This window comes from Physeter macrocephalus, chromosome 14, assembly GCF_002837175.3.
Source record: "Physeter macrocephalus isolate SW-GA chromosome 14, ASM283717v5, whole genome shotgun sequence".
Taxonomy (NCBI): Eukaryota; Metazoa; Chordata; class Mammalia; order Artiodactyla; family Physeteridae; genus Physeter; species Physeter macrocephalus.
Genome location: NC_041227.1, coordinates 81,244,118 through 81,267,884, shown reverse-complemented (window position 1 = coordinate 81,267,884; position 23,767 = coordinate 81,244,118). Strand labels below are relative to the sequence as shown.

At 55.0% G+C, this 23,767-nt stretch overlaps 1 protein-coding gene and 1 long non-coding RNA gene across 5 annotated transcripts in view; both read right to left on the bottom strand.

Annotated features, from left to right (window-relative positions):
- PRKAR1B (protein kinase cAMP-dependent type I regulatory subunit beta) overlaps nt 1-23,767 on the bottom strand; it is an 88,620-nt gene extending 64,853 nt beyond the window's left edge. The window contains exons 1-5 of one of the 4 annotated variants that reach the window (XM_024124418.3): nt 23,711-23,767; nt 23,155-23,217; nt 22,782-22,978; nt 9,108-9,278; nt 6,705-6,796 (exon numbers count right to left, since the gene is read on the bottom strand). In XM_024124418.3, the coding sequence (XP_023980186.1) occupies nt 6,705-6,796; nt 9,108-9,278; nt 22,782-22,958 (440 nt within the window). In that variant the 5' untranslated portion in view covers nt 22,959-22,978; nt 23,155-23,217; nt 23,711-23,767. Of the gene's footprint in view, nt 1-6,704; nt 6,797-9,107; nt 9,279-22,781; nt 22,979-23,154; nt 23,512-23,710 lie in introns of those variants that run through there. The other 3 variants (XM_055090511.1, XM_055090510.1, XM_028499955.2) reach the window with 3 other exon arrangements.
- On the bottom strand, nt 12,611-14,401 carry LOC114487806 (uncharacterized). The gene is made up of 2 exons (XR_003683245.2): nt 13,950-14,401; nt 12,611-13,152 (listed from the first exon to the last, which is right to left on the bottom strand). It is a non-coding gene; the product is annotated as an uncharacterized lncRNA (long non-coding RNA).

Genomic DNA, 23,767 nt, shown 5'->3' with positions numbered 1-23,767 from the left:
TGCCATCCGCAGGCGGCGGTGGTGGGTGCAGCAGAGTCGCCCTCCGCAGCCCCACCACACCCACACACCTACGCACACCCACACGCGCGCGCGCACACCCCTGCACACACACACATACCACGAACACACCACACACACACATCACATACAAACACCCGCCCACACACACACATACCACGAACACACACACATACACACACACACACACCCCTCCAGCAGAAGGCAGGGTCACCTTCCTGCCACACCTTCCAGAACGTGAAGCCGGCCCCTCCGAGGTCCAAGAGGAAAAGGGCGGGCTGTGGGGCCACTGTGAGACCACCTCCGGGAAGACGCCCCAGAAACTGTCCACACAGGGGAGACGCCATGCACCTTTCTGGCTTCTTCTTGGACTTCTGTTTAGTGAAGCGGCAGCTCTCCGCTGAGAGAGCAGCTCTCCGTTCGTGGCCCGACCCAGATTCAGCACACCGGCCTCACCCTCTCGTTCCACCAGCCACAGCCCAGCTTGTTTTCTGCACCTACTCTCGCCCCGCTGTCTTTGCCCGTGCGGCCCCCGCCGCTCGAACGCCTGCCCCACCCCTCTCCTGCCTGTCCTTGAAGACCTGGTCCAAAGGTCGCTGGTTCTGCGAAGCAAGCACCCCGACCCCAAGGGACACAAGACCCCTTCCTCCTCTGTGGACCCCCAGCATCCACCAGACGCCGGTGGGACCACCCATGTCCCAGGAAAGGACGACTCACTTTTTAAACGTGGGTCCCCCCGGGGAGGACTCTCGATGGGAGGGGGGCTGCGTCCAGGGTCCCGAAGCGACGAGACGGCACGACGCTTCAACCAGGGCCCCCGTTCTGCGGGACGAGGGGCGGCCGCGTCCCTCCCTCAGGGCTGCTGCAGGGCTGGGAGGGGCCCGAGCTCAGGCAGAACAGAGCAAAGTCTGTGTGACTAGCACTCTCCCCACGGAGCCGTGAGCAGCGCGGGACTCTGTCTCAGGAAAACCGGTCGCTGCCCCCAAACCTGCGTGACCTTGGGCCATTACCTGCCTTCTCTGAGCCTCAGTTTCCCCACCTGACACATGGCGGGGTACCTGCGTCTGCTGAGAGGCTGGATGGGCCCCGGCCAGCTGGTGAATTCCCCACACCCGGCTGGCAGGCAACTTCCTACTTGTAGTGACCAGGGCTCAAGCGTGGAGCCAAGCCAGGGCCCCAGGTGTCCCTCCATCCTGGGGCTGGATCGACACTGAGGGGGTGGGGGTCAGCTCACCAGCAGGGGCATCTCGAGGGTCCCTCCTTTCTAGAGAAATGGCCCCACTTGGCGCCTCTCTGGCCTCAGTTACCCATCGCCTGCGGGCTTCTCCAATCACGTTACGGGGTGATTGTCAGGTGACATCAACAGTGAACCGGCTGGTGTGAGAAAACGTGTCTGTAGCGTCCTGGAGACCTCTCACCACCAAACTACAAGTTTTAAAACATCATGGCACCAAATAAGCGAGATCGTGGGCGAGGTTAACAGGAGATTAGGGAGCTGGGTGATGCAATCACGGCAGGAGGCAGGTCAGACCAGGGCGGCCCCGTCCCCGCCGAGGCTCACATCCCAGCTTCCCCCAGGCCCAGGTGGGTGGCCATGGCAGCTTGCTTGAGCTCCGTGTGCCTCCATGCTTCATCTGCCCAAAGCCGCCACAACGAGGCCAGCGCCATTCTAACAAGATACTGCAGACAAGGCCTGCGGTTTGGGCTCTGGCTCAGAGCTCGCTATGACGCAGGTTCCAGGGTCCCAGGTCTCAGCTTCACACTGAACACGGCTCCGACCCCGCAGGGTCACACGGCCCACAACGTGCGAACCTGGAGGTCTCCTCTGCCCAGAGCGAGCCTGGCTTTGTGCAAAACGAAAATCAAACTTTTTGCAGGTTCAACCCATTAAGCATCTCCTCGGATGAGGCCCTGCATTTTCCAAAATGCTCATCTTGGTTTTTAGTATCGCCTGAAAGAACGGCAGTAAACCCCGAAGCTGCAGCCAGGCTGCAAGAGGGGCTGAAGTGGCTCGGAGAAACAGAGTCTGTCCCCTGAACTGACTGTGAATTCAGCAGACGGGTGTGTTTTCCCCATCACCCGGGGGCCCGAGCCAATCTGTGGAATAACAGCCTGCAGAGACATGCGGGTGGGCGGAAGACAGACAGCTGTGCGGCCAGGGGTGCAGCCAGAGGCCTGTCTAATTAGAGCTGCAGGGAGCGCAACCCGCTGCCAGCAAGGCTGCCCCGGGGTGAGATGCCCTCGCTGCCCCCCGCCCGCCCACCTGGCGGCTCCGGTAAGGAGGCCCCGGCCGAGGGCCCAAAACGCAGTGCCACTGCCTGAACCCTGCCCCCGACGCACACACGCAGGGCCTCCTAATCATCACACTTCTGGCTTCCAGGGGCGCTCCGTCTCCAGGCACCCTGAGTGGGCGGGCAAGCCGGGAAGGGACCTGAGGGAACCCGAGGGCCCCCACCTCCCTCCCCCGGGCCTGGGTGCACCCTCGGGGGACAGGCTGGGATCCACAGCACATGCCAGGGCTCTGGAGCATCCTGTGGCTTCCTTCTGAGCCTGCTTGGGCCCCTGCGTCCCCAGGAAGGACCAAGTCTCTGCCAATGCTCACACGAGCAGAAGCCAATTGAGGAGGCTGCACCTGCCGGCCCCCCAACCTGGACCCTCCCCAGGACTACCCAACTCTTCAGCAGTGCTCTGAAGGGGCCAGCCAAGGGCACGAGGACATCCCGCTCCAGCCCCAACTCGGACATGTGCTGCGTGGCCTGGAGCAAGGGGCAAGGGCCCTCCCCTCACTGTTCACTGAGACAGGGCGACAAGCCAGCCTCCCAGAGTCCTTCCTGCTATGTCCTGAGGCCCAGAGCAACCCATTTACCTACCTCAGGCCCAGGATGGAGCAGAGAATGACTGTGGAGTGGTCTCAGGGCCAAACCAGCCCCTTCCTCAGACTAAGCACTGAAGGGCGGAGGGGTCTGGCTATGGGCTCCATCTGGATGGCCAAGCCAACCTCAGAGGGGCAAAGCTGCATCCAGAGAGATGCCCACTAACTTAGCCCCACCCACAAGTCAAAGGGCCAGAAAGATGATGATGATGGTGATGACAATGGTGATGATGGTGATGGTGATGATGATGAAGGTGGTGACAATGGTGGTGATGATGGAGATGATGGTGGTGATGATGGTGATGAAGATGGTGGTGATGGTGATGACAGTGATGACGATGGTGATGATGGTGATGAAGATGGTGATGGTGATGATTGTGACGGTGATGAAGATGGTGGTGATGGTGATGACGATGGTGATGATGATGATGTTGGTGATGGTGATGATGATGAAGGTGGTGACGATGGTGATGAAGGTGGTGATGGTGGTGATGATGGTGGTGATGGTGGTGATGGTGATGATAGTGGTGATGGTGGTGATGATGGTGGTGATGAAGATGGTGATGATGGTGATGAAGATGGTGATGACGGTAATGACGGTGATGATGGTGATGGTGGTGATGATGGAGGTGATTACAACGATGGTAACGATACGCCCATGGACAGTATCTCACTCTATCTCACTGCAAGCCTCAAAGTAGGTTTTCTGTTTTTTGTGGGTTTTTTGCGGTACACAGGCCTCTCACTGTTGTGGCCTCTCCCGTTGCGGAGCACAGGCTCTGGAGGCGCAGGCTCAGCGGCCACGGTTCACAGGCCCAGCCGCTCCGCGGCACGCGGTATGCTTCCGGACCGGGGCACGAACCCGTGTCCCCTGCATCGGCAGGCGGACTCCCAACCACTGCGCCACCAGGGAAGCCCTCAAAGTAGGTTTTATTACCCTCATTTGACACTTGAGAAAACTGAGGCTCTGCCAGGTGCTGTGGTTTGGCCAAGAGACACCCTTTTTTATTTAGGGGGTGGAAACTGAGGCTCCAAAGTATCCACACAGACCCAGAGAAAGCCTTCGAGAAATGCCGACTAGAAATGCCTCCCCATCCAGAAGGAAGCCCGACAGTTTGGGGTAAGGGCTCTGTCCCTCAGCCACATTGCATTACCTTCTCTTAAAGCAAAGGGCTGGAACACAGTCTTCGCCTTGTCTCCCCGCTGATGTAGCTCCACGCAAGCTGAAAACACTGACAAGAGCAAACGCACCCAGCCCGAGACCGTGGGATTTTTTTGTGTCCTAATCCTAAATTTAGCAGGAGGGATTATAAAGCAGCACATGGTCTCTCCCACATGGATTTACCCACATGAATATTCTAGTTACTCTACTCAGGCAGGGAAGCCGAGGGAGCATCCACGTCGAGGCTCGCCAGACGCCCTGCAAACTGGGAAAGAACTGGGCGGCACGTGCCAGACCGCAGCTGAGCAGAGACAAAGCTGCGAAGCCCAGCGTCCGGCAAACTGAGAAAAGCAAAGGCCCTGGATGCTGCACCGGGAGATGTCATGTGGAAGGTCAGGGGACAGCGTCTCCCTGCCCATGGCCTCTGGAACCCGCTTCCTGAACCGTCAGCCCACCTCTTTAGAGGCCGTGGCCAGAAACGGGGGCCTGTGCGGGCTTCGATCTGGAAAGTGAGTTTTCCTCTGTGCAAAACAAAAGGTCTGAAGCAGACACTTCCCGTGTGAAAGCTTTCTTTCCAATCCAGCCTGGAAAAGAGGAATTTTAATCCAACCATCTGCTTCCTCCACTTCTTGTCCACCTGGCTCTCGGATGCAGTAAAGTCTGAGACAGAGGGGGCCGTGCGGCTCTGGAAACTTAGGGCCGAGGGCACAGGACCCCAGCGTACACTTCCTGGACACACACACCCGGAGCGGCCCAGAGAGGGGTCCAGCTCAGCTGCCTCGGCCAGGCTGGCCCTAAGCTAAGACTTTCTGAACGCGCTGCTACCTGGGAGCTGGAAGGGGCCACGAAAGGGTGTGGCTGCTGAAAAGCATTGTGATTCTGAGCCCAAACCCTTCTGTTCTGGGCAGAAGAGTCCAGGCCACTGAACCATTCAGCAGCTTCCAAGGCCATGAACCGAGCCAAGTGTCACCAGCAATCAGAGAAACGACACCCTCTCTCCTCAAGCGTGAACTAAGGCGACTGCACCCGGTGTGCCCGGGGCAGGGGGAGCCACCTCAGCAGAGGGAGATGGGGGAGGGCGACGGCGAGGTGTCACACGGGTCCACCTTCTGTGGATCCACCAGGAGCCGGCAAGCGCCGGAGAGCAGGGGGTGCGGTGAGGCCGACTCCGCCAGGGAGCGGCCACGGACGGGCGGGCCCAGGACGGAGGCCGGCCAGCCCCGCCCCTGCCCCGTGCCACGGGCTTCTGCGGACAGGGCATCTCCACCTCAGCCCGGGTCACAGCCACCCCGCCTGGGAAGCACGCTGCGGGCGAAGAGGGACCACCCCCAGGTGCAGGTCCTCTGGACGCCCCTGCGGCCTTCCTGGGACCAGCCAACACAACGTATCAAAAGCCTAAAAACCCACACTGGCACGCCAGCCACCCTATCCTGCAAAAGCACCGTTCCTCACTCTTCACTGAGACCCCGCACCATGGGAAACTAGAAACATCCACAGTGACTCTGGCAAGGGGGAGCGGTGGACAATCCGACCCATCCCTTGATGGAGCTGCATGCCCACAGCCACCGCACAGCGGTCATGCAGGAGGCCCCCGGGCCCGCGTCACAGAAGGTGCGTGTGTCCCGCCTGTTTCCACACGATACGCACGCGGAGAACGGCCTGGAGGGGCCAGTCCAGGCCAGGGCTGGTGGTCACTGTGGGGAGGAGAACGCAAAGAGGCCTTCTCCCTTCACTCTGTGTATCTGTATGTCACCTGCACACCTCGTATGGATTGTTCTCAAAACGTGCTCGGTTATTCTAATGAAGCGTCACCGTTTGCCAAGAACGGAAAAAAAAATTTTTTTTCAAACATCATTTACCCTTTGATCCACGTCGAGGAGTTTATCTTAAAGACACAGACAAATACTCCCGACGAGGATACGAGTACGGGCATGTCATCAAAACGCTGTTTATCATGAAAAACGCAAACTGCCATGGCAGGAGAGCAGTCACAGCACACAACCCTATAGAAACGGGGACCACAGACCACGAAAGACTTTACTGACAAAGAGAGACGCTCACCACCTCTCAAATGTGACAGACTACGGAGAATGTCATTCCGTTCTGTGACAACACAGGGTTACGATATATGCATAAATTAAATCTTGAGGGACTGCCCCCCAAACATTCCCAGTTATTATTTTTGCTTTGTGGCTTAAAATTTTCCCATTTTCCCAATGATTTACATGCTCACCATTCCCAAGCGAAGCATCCCTGCCCGTTCACTACCCCCAGGCCCCCTCCCTGGAATAACTTTCGCCCCCACCCCATATCCACCCCCGAGGCCCTTCCAGCCCGTGCTGAGCGTCACCCCGGCTCAGTCGCCCTCCCTCAGGACCCCGTGCTCCGCGGACAGATGTGCCTTTCACCCGTAAGCCCACGAGGCAGTGAGTTCAGCTCGGGCACGGCAGGCCCTCTGCAAGCAGAAGAGATGTCTTGCTGTGACAAGGTTGGCCTGCGGGCACTTTGGATCCCAACCCAGGTTTGAGGAGGCAGCCCAAGTGCACACGGCGCTAAATTTCCAGAGGCCACCCCTGCCCCATGAGCCCGTGCTTCCAAACTGACCCGTGTCCCCTGGAGCTGGACACCCACCAGCCCCACTCCCACCCCTACCTTCTCTCATTGTCGTCCAGGTGAGCAAAGAGCACGTTCTTGGAGATGGCTTTGGCCAGGGCCGTCATGGTCTTGTAGTCCTTGGGGATGACCTGTGGGGGAAGCCCAGGAGAGTCAGACCTGTGGGCACCCGGGACCAGGGCCTGGACCCAGCAAGCCCTTTGGGCCCCTCCTTGACCCCGAGAAATCGGGCCGCTCAGCCTTCCAGGTGTTGTTACCAGTGAGGGTAGACAGAAATCTTGAAATGCTAGCTGCGTGCCACCATTTTTGGAAATTTGAAAAATAAAGAAGAGACAAGGGGCCCAGAGTGACCCGAGAGTTGGCATATCATCCAGAACTCGGGGTCTTGGTGGACAGGCACCGGTGGGCTTCAGAGCCTGTAAAAGATGCTACAAGGCCTCCAGGCCCTTGGATTATTATGCCTTTTGTTTTTTATTTCTTTACTCCACTGGCTTTTTTGTAGGTAATAAATACTTGTTGAAATATTCGAAAACTGGAAAAAAGAAAAAAAAAAAAGATACCTTGACCCAAGGCTGGCTCCACCCTTTCAGGTGGTGATGGAAGGGCTGGGGAGGGGCCTGGACCTTGTTGGCCAAAATGGGGGTAAAAAGTCATCCCCTCGCCCGCTGGGACCAGCCTGGGAAGCTCGAGGTGTGTCCAGGGAATCAACGTCCAGCTGACACCCAGCACTGGCATCTCCAACGCCAACATTCCTCCCTTAAAAGACACGGAGGGGAGGCTGTCTGGACCCGGACGTGACCCCCACCTCATGCTCTGCTGCCCCTAAATCTCTTCCAGGCCGGGGGTGGGTGGTGACGTCGGGACCCCGCCTGTGGGTACGCCGCATCTGAAACCATGGAACCCTTTACAAAGAGATCCCTCAGGGGCAGGATGGAGCCCCCTGAAAAGCCACTCCAGCTCCAACAGCTGTGTAACAGGACGTGCAGACCTTGAGAGGAAGTGCCCTACACGCTGCACCCTCTCCCCTCCTACAACACCCCGGGTTACTGTGGTGACACGTCACACGTAGGGAACCAGCCGGCTACCATCCTAGCAACTAAACCCACATGTCTGTCCTGTTTCCTTGGTTTTACCCAGATCCCACCAAGGCCACATGCAGTTGTCATGGCCCTTCAGCCCCTCTGGTCTGGGACAGTTTCTCAGAGGAGGAGTGGCAGTTATTTTGCAGAATGTCCCTTCATCTGGGTTTGTCTGGGGATCTCCTCCGGCCTAGACAGGGGTCCAGGGTTTTGGGAGGAAGGCCACAGAAGTGAAGTGCCCTGGTGGGCTTTTAAGCTGCACTCTTACTGGTTTTATTCCCTGATTATAAAAGTACTAAGTACTGGGGAGGGGCTGGGCATGGTGTTTCATGGGGACAGATGATGGTGGTGACTGTGGCACAATGGTGAGAACGTGACCTGGATGCTAAACATGGTTAAAGAGGCGCTGTGGCCCAACTGTCCCCAAATTTACGCGTCGAAGCCCTAGCCCCCATGGTAAGGTGTTTAGTGATGGGGCCTCGGGAGGTGACTGGGTTTAGGTGGGCCCCCAGGACAGGATCAGCACCCTCATAAGTCGAGACCTAGAGATCTCGCTCTCCCCACCCTGCCCGCCACGTGAGAACAGGTGAGAAGGAGGCCGCCTGGGGGCCAGGAAGGGAAGAGGCTCCTCACCAGGAACCCGCCCTGCCGGCACCTGGATCTTGGACTCCCAGCCTAGAGACTGTGAGAGGGTAAATGTCTGTTGTTTAAGCCGCCAGTCTTTTGTTACAGCAGCTTGAGCTGACACAGACGGTAAATTCTACGACGCACATTTTGCCATATTTTAAAATAAATTTTTGTAATAGGTCAAAAACTAAAAATTAAAAAAAATTTTTTAAGAGTAAAGCTGGCTGTAGAAATGCATAAGATGGAATGGCAGGCAGGCCCATGTCCAAGGCAGGGCTCAGGGGCACACGTAGCCAGCAGTGCTCTCACACCAGGGAGGCCCCTGACAAAGGGGCACCCTGCTCAGCATGAAGGCCAGAGAGAGAGGGTGGATGATGTCCAGGGCGGGGGCTACCTGCCCAGGGGCCGGATGTCCAGGCTACCCCTGGGCGGCTCTTGAGGTTGGGGTCCAGCCTCGAGGGTGAAGCCAGGAGAATAGGACCCATGAGGCCCTAGACACGGGGCTCCTCCTCCCATACCCCACGACCTGGCCGTCCCGCCCTGTCCCCAGCCTGCTGGGGTCACAGAACCATGGGAGTGGGGGGGCCCCAAGAGAGCCTCAGGCAGGTATGCACCGGGCTCAGGTCAGCAGGGACCACGACGACCTTCCGGAAGAAGGGAGGCCGAGGCGCCGACGCCTGGGATGCGGGGCGGGATGCGGGGTGGGATGCAGGGCAGGGGCGGGGTCGAGGCCCACCTTCCGCACGTAGGACACGGCATCCTCCTCTGTGTACACCTCGGCACTCACTCCCCCACGCCGGTGCCGGGCTTGCACCACCGGGTTGGGCGGCGACGGGGACACTTCCTCATCGTGCGAGTCCGACTGGGAGGCCGACTTCTGCTGCGCCAGGATCTGTCGGTTTTCTTCCTGGAGGGGGGACAACGCAGAGCAGGTGAGAAGAGAGGCCATCTCGGCAGAACCCCAGAGTCTATCCCGGGAGGTCACGGGGTCCCAGGAAGGCCGGGGACCCAGCGCATCCCAGCCGGGCCCGCCCGACCCGCCTCCCTGGACTTCAAGGGTACCTCCAAGCCCACCTCCTCCCAACCCACAGCCCTGCCGGCCACAGAGCCTTGGCTCCAGAAGGCCTTCTGTTCCTTCACACTCTGAGCAACGTGTCCAGCTACCAGACTCCAGAGCTCAGCCCACAGGGTCCACGGCCCCGGCGAGCCTCTGAGGCCCCCCAGCCCCACCGGTTCACCCGAGGGCAGGAGGTGCCCCTGCTCTGCTCACCAACGTGCAGGAAACAGGAGGTGGGCGCATAGCAGGGAAGCAAACCTCTCGTTTTCCTCCCGTGCTTTTCATCACTGCTTTTTAAAAACTGTTTACACACAGAGGGCGCAAAATCCAAAAGGTGCAAAGGTACATGGGGTGACGGGGTCTCCCACGGCCGACCCTCCAGCTCCACGTCCCCAGAGCAACCTGGCGACCAGCTGGTCCCTGGATGGGACCGGGCTTCCCAGCACACGGCCCCGGATGGTCGCAGGAGGTACCAGCTGGCTCCTTTCTACAAGCTCTCGCACCTACACACGACCCTACAGAACAGCCAAAGCCAGGAGAGAAGCTCCGACTCACGCCAACATATACAGGGTCTTCGTCCAACACCCAACGCTTCCAAGGCTGAGGAACAGCCCCAGGTGCCTCGTGGGCGGGAAGGAGAGGTTTCCCTGAGGGTCAGCTCTGGACACACCGGCAACCACCGATCGCTCCAGAACTGCCTTCCAAGTACTCACCTCGCCACTCTTCTTCTGTTACCGTGACAACAGTCATCTCACCCTTTCTGAGACCAGCGCCAACATCTCCCTGGAGCCAGGAGTCACTGGGTTATTTCCCACCCTTTGTGAATTACTGGGTGACACGCCGGAAATGTGTTATTTACATTGTACGTTAATTCTACTCAAAGTTAAGACTGTCGGTAAGACTCTCACTTTTATGGAAATCATTACAAACATCACTGACTGTTCTTGTAAACCACGAATTTTCACTCTCAGTAGAAATGTCAGCTGCATCTCAAGTGAGAGACTCTGGGCCTTTGCTCTTAGAAATTACTAAAAATAAGAACAGTAAGGGAATTCCCTGGCAGTCCAGTGATTAGGACTGCGTGCTCTCACTGCCGAGGGCTCGGGTTCAATCCCTGGTCGGGGGAACTAAGATCCCACAAGCCATGTGGCCAGAAATAATAATAATAATAATAATAATATACACAAAAATGAGTCAGTGGGGTCTTCAAGTGGGATTGGGGAGACATGAGTGGGAAAGGCCCCTGCACTGCAGTGTAAACTGTCTATAGTGACACCGGGGCTCTGCCAGCGCCCAGGAGAGAGGAACCAGCAGAGGCCCCGGGCCACCAAAGGACGTCCAGAAGGTCAGGCCACGTGGGAGTGACCAGGCTCGGAGGTGATGGTGACACGGGGCAGAGACGTGGGCAGTGATGTAGGTGAGATCGGGAGGAAATGACCCCAGGCTTCCCGTAGAAGCGAGGGAGCCGACAGGCGCTTGTCTCAGCAAATGAGGGGACTTCTCTTAAGGTAAAATTCGCACAACATAAAATTAACCATCAGCCATTTTAAAGTGTGCAACCCTGTGGCATTTAGTACATTCACAATGTTATGCGAACATCTCTAACAGCTAGATCCAAACGTTTCATCACCCCAAAACACCAGGGTACCCCACTGGCAGTCCCTCCATGCCCTCCACCCAGGCCTAGCACCCACTAACCTACCTTCTGCCTCCGTGGATCCACCCATTCTGGACACTGCCACGGACAGAATCATACGGTATGTGCCCTCCCGTGTCAGACTCCTCCCACTCGGCACACTGTCTTCCCGGAGCATCCATGTTGTGGCGGGTGTCAGCACGTCCCTCCTTTTGGTGGCTGAATCGTACTCTCCTGTGTCACATCTCGATGATCCACTAGTGAGCTGGTGGACATGGGCTGGCTCCACCCTTTGGCTGCTGTGAGTAGCGCTGCCGTGGATGTGAGTGTGCAGGTTTGCGTCTCGGTGCTGTGCTCAATTCTTGGGGACACCCCTGGGGCAGGAATGCTGGGTCCCACGGGGGCTCGGGCTCAGCTCAGTGAAGAACCTCCCAGCGGTCTCCACCAACCACTCCCAGCAGCAGTGCCATCCCCCAACACCCTTGCCACTTTCTGTGTATTGGTTTGGTTTTGATCTGGTCGACGTGAGTTGGGTTCTGGACACACTGACTTCAAGATAATGGAGCGACATGGCCTTGGGAATGGCCCACAAACCCTACAGACAGTGGCTGACCCAGCGTTCACTGTCACGGTGAGGACCCTAGGCTCCCTGTGCAGCCACCAGAAGCCATTTGTCTTCAAGAAAGCCGCGGCCCAGGCCTTGTTTTCTTGGACCAGTGAGCAGCCCTGTCCTGGCACGGAGATGATTTTCCGTCTTTGGCTGCAAAGGGTCAAATGAGGCAGGATACAGGTGGTTCAAAACATGAAGCCGCTTCAGGGGATTTTGAGAGGACACGGGGCGGGGGGGGTGGGGCGCCAGGGCCCCCCGGGGCGCAGTGGGATGGCCGCCCCAGGCTCTGCCTCGACCACGCCAGACCGTTATTTCTGGATGGCATCCCTCTCCCCCCCGGGAGATTCCAGGAAAACCTCTAATTCTCAGAGCTCCCCCTTTCCGGTCTCCTGTTTTCACGCTGCTGAGTTGTCTTGGCTGCGTATGGTAGAGGACACGGGGTCAGGACAGGCGGTCCAGGCCAAAGGAATCTTCATAACAAGAGTGTGGGAACAGTGTTTCCAGAAAGCTCTGCGGCCAGAATCTGCCCCAAAACGCGTAAGGCAGCTCCAGGGACCGTCCCCGTCCTGCCCTCGGGGCCCAGAGCTCCCTGGGCCATGAACGATGCTTCATCACCTTCTGACCACGTTTTTCCTACGCGACGGGTGAAATGCAGGCTTCCAGCCTGAGAAGAGACAACACGGAGGGGGGTCTAGGGAGACTTTCCAGAACTGAGCTGACCCCCCACACACAACAGCCCACACGCCTGGGACCCTGGGACAGTGGAGTCTCTCCCCTCTGCTCCCCACTCCCGGTCTGGCTGGGCGAGGACACTGGCTGCCCCATCCCTCGTAGGGGATTCCTAGGGTGAGGGACGTCCCTCGTAGGGGATACCTAGGGTAAGGGACGTGTCCAGGGCACCCAGCCACCCAGCAGCAAGGAGAGAAGAGAAACACAGAGCTTCGATCATTTATTGAGCACCTTCTGTATACCAGGCCTCAGACAGAAAATGCAACAGGGAAAAAGGCATAGTTCCTTCATGAAGGAGGTTACTGTTAGAGCTTGAACAGGACAGAGATGGTGGTCACAGCAAGACGACGGGTGAGCACCACCGAAGGACCGGGTACAAGGGGCTGCACCAGCAGTGGCAGGCTCTTGAAGACCATCCTCAGCAAGGAGGAGTCAAAGAGGGCTTCCTGGAGGAGGTGCCTCCTGAGTCCACCCAGATGAGAAGAGTTGAACCAGGGGACGTGGGCAGTTCTGAGCTCACCCCTCACCCCCCTCCTCCCCAACCTGTGGCAAATTACAATTTGTGTGTCTCTTCGTGACGTGGCAGCCCTCTCCAATGTTTGTTTCATCCATCTCTTCAGAGTCAGACTCTGATTTTATTGTCTGCTATTTCTTCGATTTCTGCTTCATTAACTTCTGCTTTTACCCTTATAATTTCTCCTCGTTTCTGTCTTGCTTTCTTCCTCTATTCCTGGCTTCTCAGGTGGCACCTGGGCAGTGGGTTGAAAAGGGTCTCTCAAAAATTCATGTCCACCCAGAACCTCAGAGAGTGGCTTTATTTGGAAATAATTCTTCACAGATACAATCAAGTTAAGACAAGGTCATCCTGGATTAGAGCGGCCCTAATCCAACGATGGGTGTCCTTATAAAAAGAGGAAGTTTGGACACAGTCACACAGGGACGAACACAGGGGCAGTCTGGTGATGCATCTGCCAGTCAAGGGCAGCCCCCAGAAGCTGGGGAGGGCTGGGGTGGACCCCGCCCCCCGTCAGAGCCCCCAGAAGCAACCACCCCTGCCAAAGCCTTGATTTTCGGCTTCTGGCTTCCAGAACTGTAAATATCTGTTTTAAGCTGCCCATTTTTTGACAATTTGCTATGGCACCCTAGGAAACTAAGACACACAGCTCATTAATTTACCATCTTATTTTCTAATGAAGCTATAAATTTTCCTCTAAGTACCAATTTCGCTGCATTCCACATGTTTTGACATGCAATGCTTTTATTTGCACTCAACCTAAATATTTCCTAATTTTTTATCATGACAATCTTTAACTGATAAACCATGCAAAAGCTCATTATTGATTTCCAAATGTATGGAGAGGCTTCTGGCTCTTTCTCTTTTTTTCTGGCTATCTTTTTATTAATAATTTGTAACTTTATTGGGGTATAGTCAAAGGATTCAGTTTCTGAGTGAGAAAAAGACTTAAACTCCTCCTGGGATCCCTTGAAATGACATGTTGCACTGGGCACTTCATTCTCAAATTCTAAAGTTCTGATTTACACACACCTTTCCAGGATCTCCGACGTAACCGGATCAACACAAGGCAGATGCCGTGTCCTCCCCAGTCACGGCCCACTGTCACACAAGCTCGGATGGGAAACGCCGTGCTTCCCAGGGAGCTCACCACCACGTCCTCAGCACCCGGAACAGCGCCCGGCACAGAGCAAGTGTTCAATAAATATTGGCAGAATGAATGAATGAACGAATGAAACCTTTTGGGAGATGCATAACTATCAGTGGATGCTTCTAAGCTTCATGATTCTATTTCTTAAGATACATCCTAAGGAAACAATGAGAGGCATCAAAAAGATATCTGGGGCTTCCCTGGTGGCGCAGTGGATGGGAGTCAGCCTGCCGGTGCGGGGGACGCGGGTTCGTGCCCCGGTCCGGGGGGATCCCGCATGCCGCGGAGCGGCTGGGCCCGTGGGCCATGGCCACTGAGCCTGTGCGTCCGGAGCCTGCGTCCGGAGCCTGCGCTCCGCAACGGGAGAGGCCACAACAATGAGAGGCCCGCATACCGAAAAAAAAAAAAAAAAAAAAAAGATATCTGTACCAGAATGGCCCTTGCAGTGCTTAAAAAAACTTTTTAATCCAACAAGCAACAGTAAGAGATTGCTTAAATCAAGTTAGAAACATCTATGTAACAGGATACGCTGCACCATTAAATCATACTTTTAATATATTTAGTAATCATATAAAGTTTGATTTCAAAAACCAAAAAGCAGGATTCAAAATTATATATAGTCAGGGAATTCCCTGGTGGTCCAGTGGTTGGGCCTCTGCGCTTTCACTGCCGGGGCCTGGGTTAATCCCTGGTCGGGGAACTAAGATCCTGCAAGCCGCATGGCGCAGCCAAAAAAAAAAATTATATGTAGTGAAGAGAATGAAAAGACAAGCCACGAACTGGGAGAGAATGTTTGTGAAACTCACGTGTCTGAGAAAGAACTTGTATGCAAAATGTACAAAAAGCTCTTAAAACTCAACAATAAGAAAACAACCCCATTGGAAAACAGGCAAAAGATCTGGACAGCTCACCAAGGAAGATCCCCAGATGGCAAATAAGCACAGGAAAGATGCTCCACCTCCTATGTCTTCAGGGAAACACGAATTAAAACAGCAATGAGACCCCACTACACACCTCTCGGGACGGCCCAGATCCAGACGGTGACGGCAGCAAAGGCTGGCGAGGATGTGGAGTGGCAGGAACCCTCGTCCGTGGCTGGTGGGGGTGCAGAAGGGCACCGCCACTTCGGTTTTGTTTGTGTGTTTTTGTCTTATTTTGTCTTGTTTTTCGCCGCGCCACACGGCTTGTGGGATCCGAGTTCCCCGACAAAGGATTGAACCCGGGCCCTCGGCAGTGACAGCGTGGAGTCCTAACCTCCGGACGACCAGGGAACTCCCGGTGCAGCCACTCTGGAAGACAATCTGGTGTCTGTCTTCGTGCAACCCAGCAATTGCACTCCTGGTATTTATCAAAATGAGTTAAAACTTACATCACATAAAAACCTACACACGGACCTGTATAGCAGCTTTATTCACAACTGCTAAAAGTTGGAAACAACGAAGACGTCGTTCAGCAGGTGATCGATAAATAAACTGGGGTCCATCCAGACAGTGGCCCGTTATTCAGCAATAACAATAAATGAGCAATTATTAAGTCATGAGAAGACTTGGAGGAAGCTTAAGTGCGTATCACTAACTGAAAGAAGCCAGTCTGAAAAGGCTAAGCGCTGTAGCTGGAAAAGGCGAAACTATGGAGACAGTGAAAGGATCAGGGGTTGCCGGGGGCTGGGGGCGGGGACAGGTGGAGCAAAGAGGATTTGTAGGGCAGTGGCTACTCTGCATGACGCTGTGATGATGGAAACATGTCACAGGTTTCTCCAAACCCACAGAATGTACACCAAGAGCGAACCCTCAGGGGCGCCGTGGACTTCAGTCACTAGTAGCGTATCAGTGTTGGCTGTCACTCCCTCGAAGCGCTGCTTGGTGCTCTGAGGCCGGTCTGGGCCTGGGGAGGACCCCGGCCACCAGTGTCTCCAGCCACCCCTGCACCCCCAGCCTCAGCCTCCCGCAAAGCTCGCTGCCTCCACCGCCCTCCAGCAGACCTTGGGACCGGCTGCCCCGTCTAAGAGCGCCCAGGACCCTTCCACCCGCACTCAGAACCCTGGGGACCCCAGCCCCCGCACCCCAGCTGCTCTGCAAACCCTCCTCACTCCACCTTCCCAGCGCCCCACCCACTCGGCCTCCCCGACACCCGCCCCTCAGTGAAGCAGACATCGCAACGACCAGGGAAGAAACCATCGGGGCCAAAGGTGTGGGGGCACCCACTTTCTTTTGCTTTTTAATTTCAAAGACTTGGTTTCCCTAAGTAGTTACAGGATCACAGCAAACATCACAGGGGGAGGCACAGAGACTTCGCACACGCCTCTCGTCGCCTCGCTCGCACAGCCTCCCCGGGGCCTCTCCACGCTGCAGAACGGCCAGCCGCCAGAACGCACCCAGACTACAGCCTGGACCGCCGGTCCCCGCGCCCTGCCACCTCCAGACGGCCTCCCGCCCCAGCCTCCGGCCCACCCAACGCTCCAGCGACCGCCTCCGCGGCTCCAGCCTTCCACGGCTCCGGGGTGGCACGAGCTGCCCCCGCCGCGTTAGCCGCCAAGCCCATCGCCCCGAGGACAAGCCTTCGTCCAAAGAGCGTGCTCCCCGAAAACGGCCCCACGATGACCCTCGCCACCGCAGGGCACGGCCTCCTGTCGGCCCCCCGGCTGAACGCGGACTCACCCCCTCCACCCCGGCTTCCCCGGTGGCCCCCCGGCACTGGAAGGCCTGGACAATCAACATGCCGGGGGGATGGAGCGCCCCTCCAAGACCCTCGGGAGTTCAATGCCAGTCCCGCCAATGGACGCCTCTGTCTGCCACCGGAATGACACATGCAGTGCTGGTCACCAGGCAACACAGGCTGACCCCCCACAGTCACCCGACGCATCCGATGCCCAGTGCAGACCACAGCCACAGGAAGGGCCACAGGAAGGGCCGCGTGGGCCCTGACAGAACTTGCTTCCACGGAAGCCGCGGGCCGGGTTCTCTCCAAGGGAAACACGGCGCAACTTGCTCGTTTCATTAAAGGCACAGAGTGAGCCTGGGTCACCGGCTGTCTGACCAACGGACCAGAGGGAAGCCACCACTGCACCAGGAAGGAAAGCCTGCTGGATGAGGCATCTACAGCCACAAAAGAGAGCAGAGAGGCGTCGGCGAGGACTCGGGAAAGGGCGGGGGGCTCAGGGTCGCAGGACCACAAGCTCACCCGGTCCTTGGGGAGCAGATGGACGACAAGATTCAAGAGCCGTAAACACACACAAGACCCTCGGCCCCCAGAGCCGTTTCTGAAGTACCTACATAGTTACACATTTTTTCTTTTAAATCATTTCCTTGGCATAAAGGTGTTTTCTGGAGCAGAAAAAAAACAAAAAGACTGAAAGCCATCAAACACAAAACGACGGAAATAAAGTAGAAACGATGACACATCCACGTCATGGAAAACTTTACAGCCACAAGAGGCCAGAGAAATGCTACTAATACAGATGCAAGGGAACATGAGTGCACTTAATGCCATTGAAATGCACACTAAAAAAAGGCCAAAATGGTAAATTCTACGTCGCGTATGTTTTACCACAATAAAAAATGCTACTAAGAAGAAAAAAGCAAACAAAAAATGCACATATATACAATTATCCACATCCGTATGTAAGCGTGTCCTGCGGAGCAAGAAAAGTCCTCAGAAAAATGTAGGGTGGGTACGTAGGTGCAGGGTCATGGGTGCATTTTTATAAAGTAATCTCTCCTGCACAGTTTAAAATCCACTATTAAAGGGATTGATGACTTTATCATCACACGATCCACCACAAGACTGAATCCTGGAGAAGTTCCAAGGCTGTGTTTGGCCAGCGGGTATGGACTATCTTTCCCGCTCAAGCCTCCACCCTGGAATAAGGCCACCTCCTCACCAGCTCACTCACCAAGGCCTGGGCACTGGGTGCCACACCCCAGCCAAGGCAGCACCCCGAGCTGGGCCATCCCCACCAACCTGTGCCGGCAGCTGCAGCCTCTGTGCTTATCAAGGCCTCACACACACGCTCCCTGCTCTCGACACAAGTGGAGAAAACTGCTCCTCCCCAGGCTAGCGGCCGGGCCAGCCTCCTGCAGAGAGAGGGGCCCGGGACCCAGCACACCCAGCCCCAAAGCCAGAGCCTTTCCTGCTCCCAGGCCAAAGAGGCTCCCTGGTCACCCTGCTCAGCAGACGCAGCAGGAAACGAGACCCCCCGTGGGGTTTCAGGACACCTTAAGGCACTTTACATTTGGGGATCCCAGGTCCATTTGAACATCCACTGCAAACACTGGGGACATTCTCCCCAGTAAAATGCACCCGCCTATAAAAGCTTGCACACGATTTCAGAGAATCCACCAAATCAGCCCGGAAGCCTGGAACCTAGGCCTTCCGAGTCACCCTACCTCTTTCCAGACCTCGGTCCTCACCTGCCAAAGGCAGGTAATAAATTGCCTCTCTAGGCAAGAATGATCAATGAATCTTCCTAAACCTCTATGCTCGCCCCAGCCTCTCCCCCAAGCTCCAAACTCATAGCTTCTTTGACAACCTAAACACATCCAAAGCCTTACTCTTAATTTTTCCTGTCCAACCCTGTCTCTGTCTCTTCCCACTGGCCCCTTCTTGGATCAGGACTTCACTTAGGACTCGGACCAAACCCGAGGAGTCACGGCCCATGCCTCTTTCCTCACCCCACCCCCAATCCACCAGCAAGACCGGAAAGGCCCCCCAAAGAAAACGGCCCACCTGACCCTCTCACTCCACCCCCAGGGGACAGGCGCACCCTCACCCCTGCCAAGTCTAACCACCAAAAGCATCTTGGTCACTGAAATAACCCCTGGGGGCAAGAGGTCCCCCGCTGAGACCCTCTGCTCCAGTTTCACTCTGCAGCCTCAGCTCAGGTCTGGCCTGGACCCTGCCTCTGGCCTCCTAGTGGGCTCCCTGCTTTGGTCCGGCTGCGAAGTCCCATCCTGTGAGACATGTCACCTGGCTGGGGTCATCTGTGAACACGTAGAGATGAGGATGTACTGTCCCCCACCTGATCCTCCCTCTTCAAACGTGCAGGAAACAAGCACCCCCCCCATCCAGTCCCCTGTCCTCCATGCACAGGCCAGCGACTGGACTCCTCCCCTACATGGCGACCTCGAAAGTAACCAAAGATTAAAGCCACGTGGCCATGTTCACCTATCAACTAAAAAACAGGTTTTTATTTATTTTTTTAAGGTCCATTTATTTATTTATTGGCTGCACAGCTTGTGAGATCTTAGTTCCCCAACCGGGGATTGAACCCATGCCCTCTGCGTTGGAAGGGTGGAGTCTTAACCACTGGACAGCCAGGGGAGTCCCTGAAAAACAGGTTTTTAAATTAAAACAGCCAAAGCTGACTCGGGTGGGTGGCTACAAGCACATTGTCTGGTAGGGCTTGAATCAATGCTGCGTTTGGAGAGCTCCTTGACAACACCAACAAGATTTCTGTGACCTGGTAATTCCACCGGGAATTTCGGTAATTCCACCTCTGAAAAGCTGTACTAAACACTACTACATACAGAAAAAAAAAAAAATCTATGTACAAATATGTCCCTGTGGCATTATTTTTTTAATACATCTTTATTGGAGTATAATTGCTTCACAAGGCTGTGTTAGTTTCTGTTGTACAACAAAGTGAATCAGCCATATGCATACATATATCCCCATATCCCCTCCCTGTTGCGTCTCCCTCCCACCCTCCCTATCCCATCCCTCTATGGTCACAAAGCGCGAGGTGATCTCCGTGTGCTATGCGGCTGCTTCTCACCAGCTATTTTACATTTGGTAGTGTACGTATGTCAGTGCTACTCTCACTTCGCCCCAGCTTCCCCTTCCCCCCTACCCTGTGTCCTCAAGCCCATTCTCTATGTCTGCGTCTTTATTCCTGCCCTGCCACCAGGTTCATCAGTACCATTTTATTTAGATTCCATGTATATGTGTTAGCACATGGTATTTGTTTTTCTCTTTCTGACTTACTTCACTCTGTATGACAGACTCTAGGTCCATCCACCTCACTACAAATAACTCAATTTCGTTTCTTTTTATGGTTGAGTAATATTCCATTGCATATATGTGCCACATCTACTTTACCCATTCATCTGCCAATGCACATTTAGGTTGCTTCCGTGTCCTGGCTATTGTAAATAGTGGGGCAATGAACATTGTGGTACATGTCTCTTTTTGAATTATGGTTTTCTCAGGGTATATGCCCAGTAGTCAGATTGCTAGGTCATATGGTACTTCTATTTTTAGTTTTTTAAGGAACCTCCATACTGTTTTCCATAGTGGCTGTATCAATTTACATTCCCACCAACAGTGCAGGAGGGTTCCCTTTTCACCACACCCTCTCCAGCATTTATTGTTTCTAGATTTTTTGATAATGGCCATTCTGACCAGTGTGAGGTGATACCTCATTGTAGTTTTGATTTGCCTTTCTCTAATAGTTAGTGATGTTGAGCATCTTTTCATGCGTCTCTTGGCCATCTGTATGTCTTCTTTGGTGAAATGTCTATTTAAACAGATGGAGAAATATACCACGTTCTTGGATTGAAAGAATCAATATTGTGAAAATCATTATACTACCTAAAGCAATCTACAGATTCAATGCAATCCCTGTTAAACTACCAATGGCATTCTTCACAGAATTAGGACAAAAAAATAGTATGGTAACACAAAAGATCCCAAATAGCCAAAGCAATCTTGAGAAAGAAAAATGGAGCTGGAGTAATCAGGCTCCCTGACTTCAAACTATACTACAAAGCTACAGTAATCAAGACAGTATGGTCCTGGCACAAAAACAGAAATATAAATCAGTGGTACAGGATAGAAAGCCCAGAGATAAACCCACTCACATATGGTCACCTAATTCACGACAAAGGAGGCAAGAACATACAATGGAGAAAAGACAGCCTCTTCAATAAATGGTGCTGGGAAAACTGGACAGCTACATGTAAAAGAATGAAATTAGAACACTCCCTAACACCATACACAAAAATAAACTCAAAATGGATTAAAGACCTAAATGTAAGACCAGACATTATAAAACTCTTAGAGAAAAACACTCTGACATAAAACCACAGCAAAATCTTTTCTGACCCACCTCCTAGAGTAATGAAAATAAAAAAAAAATAATAATAAACAAATGAGACCTAATTAAACTTAAAATCTTTTGCACAGCAAAGGAAAGACCAGACATTATAAAACTCTTAGAGAAAAACACTCTGACATAAAACCACAGCAAAATCTTTTCTGACCCACCTCCTAGAGTAATGAAAATAAAAAAAAAATAATAATAAACAAATGAGACCTAATTAAACTTAAAATCTTTTGCACAGCAAAGGAGACGGTAAACAAGATAAAAAGACAACCCTCAGAATGGGAGAAAGTATTTGCAAATGAAACAATAGACAAAGGATTAATTTCCAAAACATACAAACAGCTCATGGAGCTCAATATCAAAAAAACCAACAACCCAATTAAAAAAATGGGTGGTGTTATTTTTAACATTAAAACACTGGAAACAACTCAACTGTCTAATGATGAGGAAAACATTGAGAAAACTTTTCTGGATCTTCTCAACACATTACACAATCATTTACACTGAGGACCATGAAGAATGTATAACAAATGAACAACATAAAATATAAAATTGCATCCGTAACATGATTCCAACTATGTTTCAAAACCACAATGCACGGCTGGGGGGTGAACAGGTGGAAAGGACTCCAGGCGATTTCTACTTCTCCTTTCTACTTTTGAACTTTTCGATTTTTCTTTAAAAGGCATGTATTACTTTAAAATGTGTTTTAACAGACTGTTTTAAAGGGAAGAAATAAATCCATTCCTTTGTGATAAGGCTACCTCTGTCCACAGGAGCGCCCATCAGAAGCAAAACACTGCTGAGCTCGGGGACACAGAGGTGCTTAAAACAGACCTGGGCCCCAGCTGGGGTCCCGTTCAGTCCCCAGGGCAGGTAGGTCGTGATACAAACACCACGAGGAGGAACCTGAGGTCACCCCAGAGAGAGATCTGGGTGGCCAGGCCAGGGAGGAAGGCAGGAGGCGTGAGGTGGGGGAGAGAAAGCTGGACGGGACCACAAGCGGCTCCTGCCACAGCCTGCTGCTTCCCAGCCCCGAGCCCCCAGGATGAACCAGGAAGGGGGTGAGAGCTGTCATCCACGCAGGAGTGAGCTGGGCGTCTCCCTCCTCAGGAGAGATGGGGCGGGTGTGCCACGTGCTCCCCCCACATGTCTGAGGGGCAGGCCAGGCTCTGCCGAGGCTGAGAGACGCAGATCAAGGGAATCTGACCTCCAACGGCCCCGCCACATTCTCTATCAGGGCTGTTTCCTTTTACCCCAGTGCCAACGGCATCTCTAACCAGTCCCCAGAGTTGAGAACCGCCAGCGACCCCACAAGCTATAGTCACAGCCAACAGTTCCCAAACGCCCGTACCGCCTTCCAGGAGGCCTCCGGAGCCCCTGAGCCACTAGAAGAAGAGAGGATTTCTGTGGCGGGAATGAAGCCACCGTGGCCTCCCTGCCCACCTCCCCTCAAAGAGCCGCAGGAGGCCGTCCTGCGGGCGCCCCGCTCCCTCCTGAGCACGCAGGTAGCCGAGGGGAGGCCCGACGGGGCTTCGGCGCCACACACACACACCCACCTGCACCGGCTGGGGCGAGGGGGGGGTGGGGACCAGGTGCCGGAGCCACTGACCTTCTCCAGCTTCTCGAAGTGCTCCCGGAGGAACCTCATGGGGCGCTCGGGCTTGGAGATGCAAAGCTGCACGATGCAGTCCTTGAGCACCTGCTGGACGCTGTGCTTCTGCACGTAGAGCTCGCAGCCCCTCAGGCTGTCGTCCTCCTCCAGCTGCTGAGCCGATGGCGAGGCCATGGCGACCCGCTGCCCGCTTCCTGCGGAGGAAAACGCGAGTCCTGCCGGCCTCGGAGGGGCAGGACTCCCGCGGCCTGTGAACACGCGTCTTACACGCACCGTAAGGTTTATCTGGTGACCGACGTGACCTGGTGACACGCCAGGCGTTTTATTCTGCTGCTGTCAAAGGCCTCTCACCCTGGGGGGCAAAGCTCACCTCTAAACAGATGCTCGCGGGGATGGAGGGGGATCCGGCAGGTTCCGGGAGCGGCTGAGAAACCTGACGACGGAGAAGCGGGGCCCTGCGTGTGCAGCCCAGGCGGTTATGGGGTCTCACTTGCGTCCATCCCTCCCCCTTTGGAGGAGAGTGTGTGCCTGGAGAGCCCTCCGCGAGCTCCCGGGGAGATGGCGGGGGGACGGAGAGAGCTCTTACAGGCTCCACAGGAAAAGAAAGGGAAACGAAAACAAACGAAGCCCCGCGGACGGGCCTCCTGGGAAGATGAACCCGGCGAACAATGGCAGGGCCGCGCGTTCGGCCCGCGCTCGGCCAGGTCACAGTGACGGCCCGGAACCCGGCCAGCCCGCCAGCGCCGCGCACGCAGCCCGGCGACCCCGGCCCCCCAGCCCCCCGACCACGGCCTCCACCCCGCGACCACCGCTGCGCCTCGGCCCCGGACCGGCCAAAGGGGCGGGGGCTCCCCGTAGGCCAAACTTCCTGGGGCCTCCCTGCCGGCTGGGCTTTCCGGAACAGACCCCTCCCCAGCCCCGCGTACCTGGATGCGCGGCGCCGGAGGCCGGAGGCGGCTGCGCGGGGACGCGCGGGCGCGGGG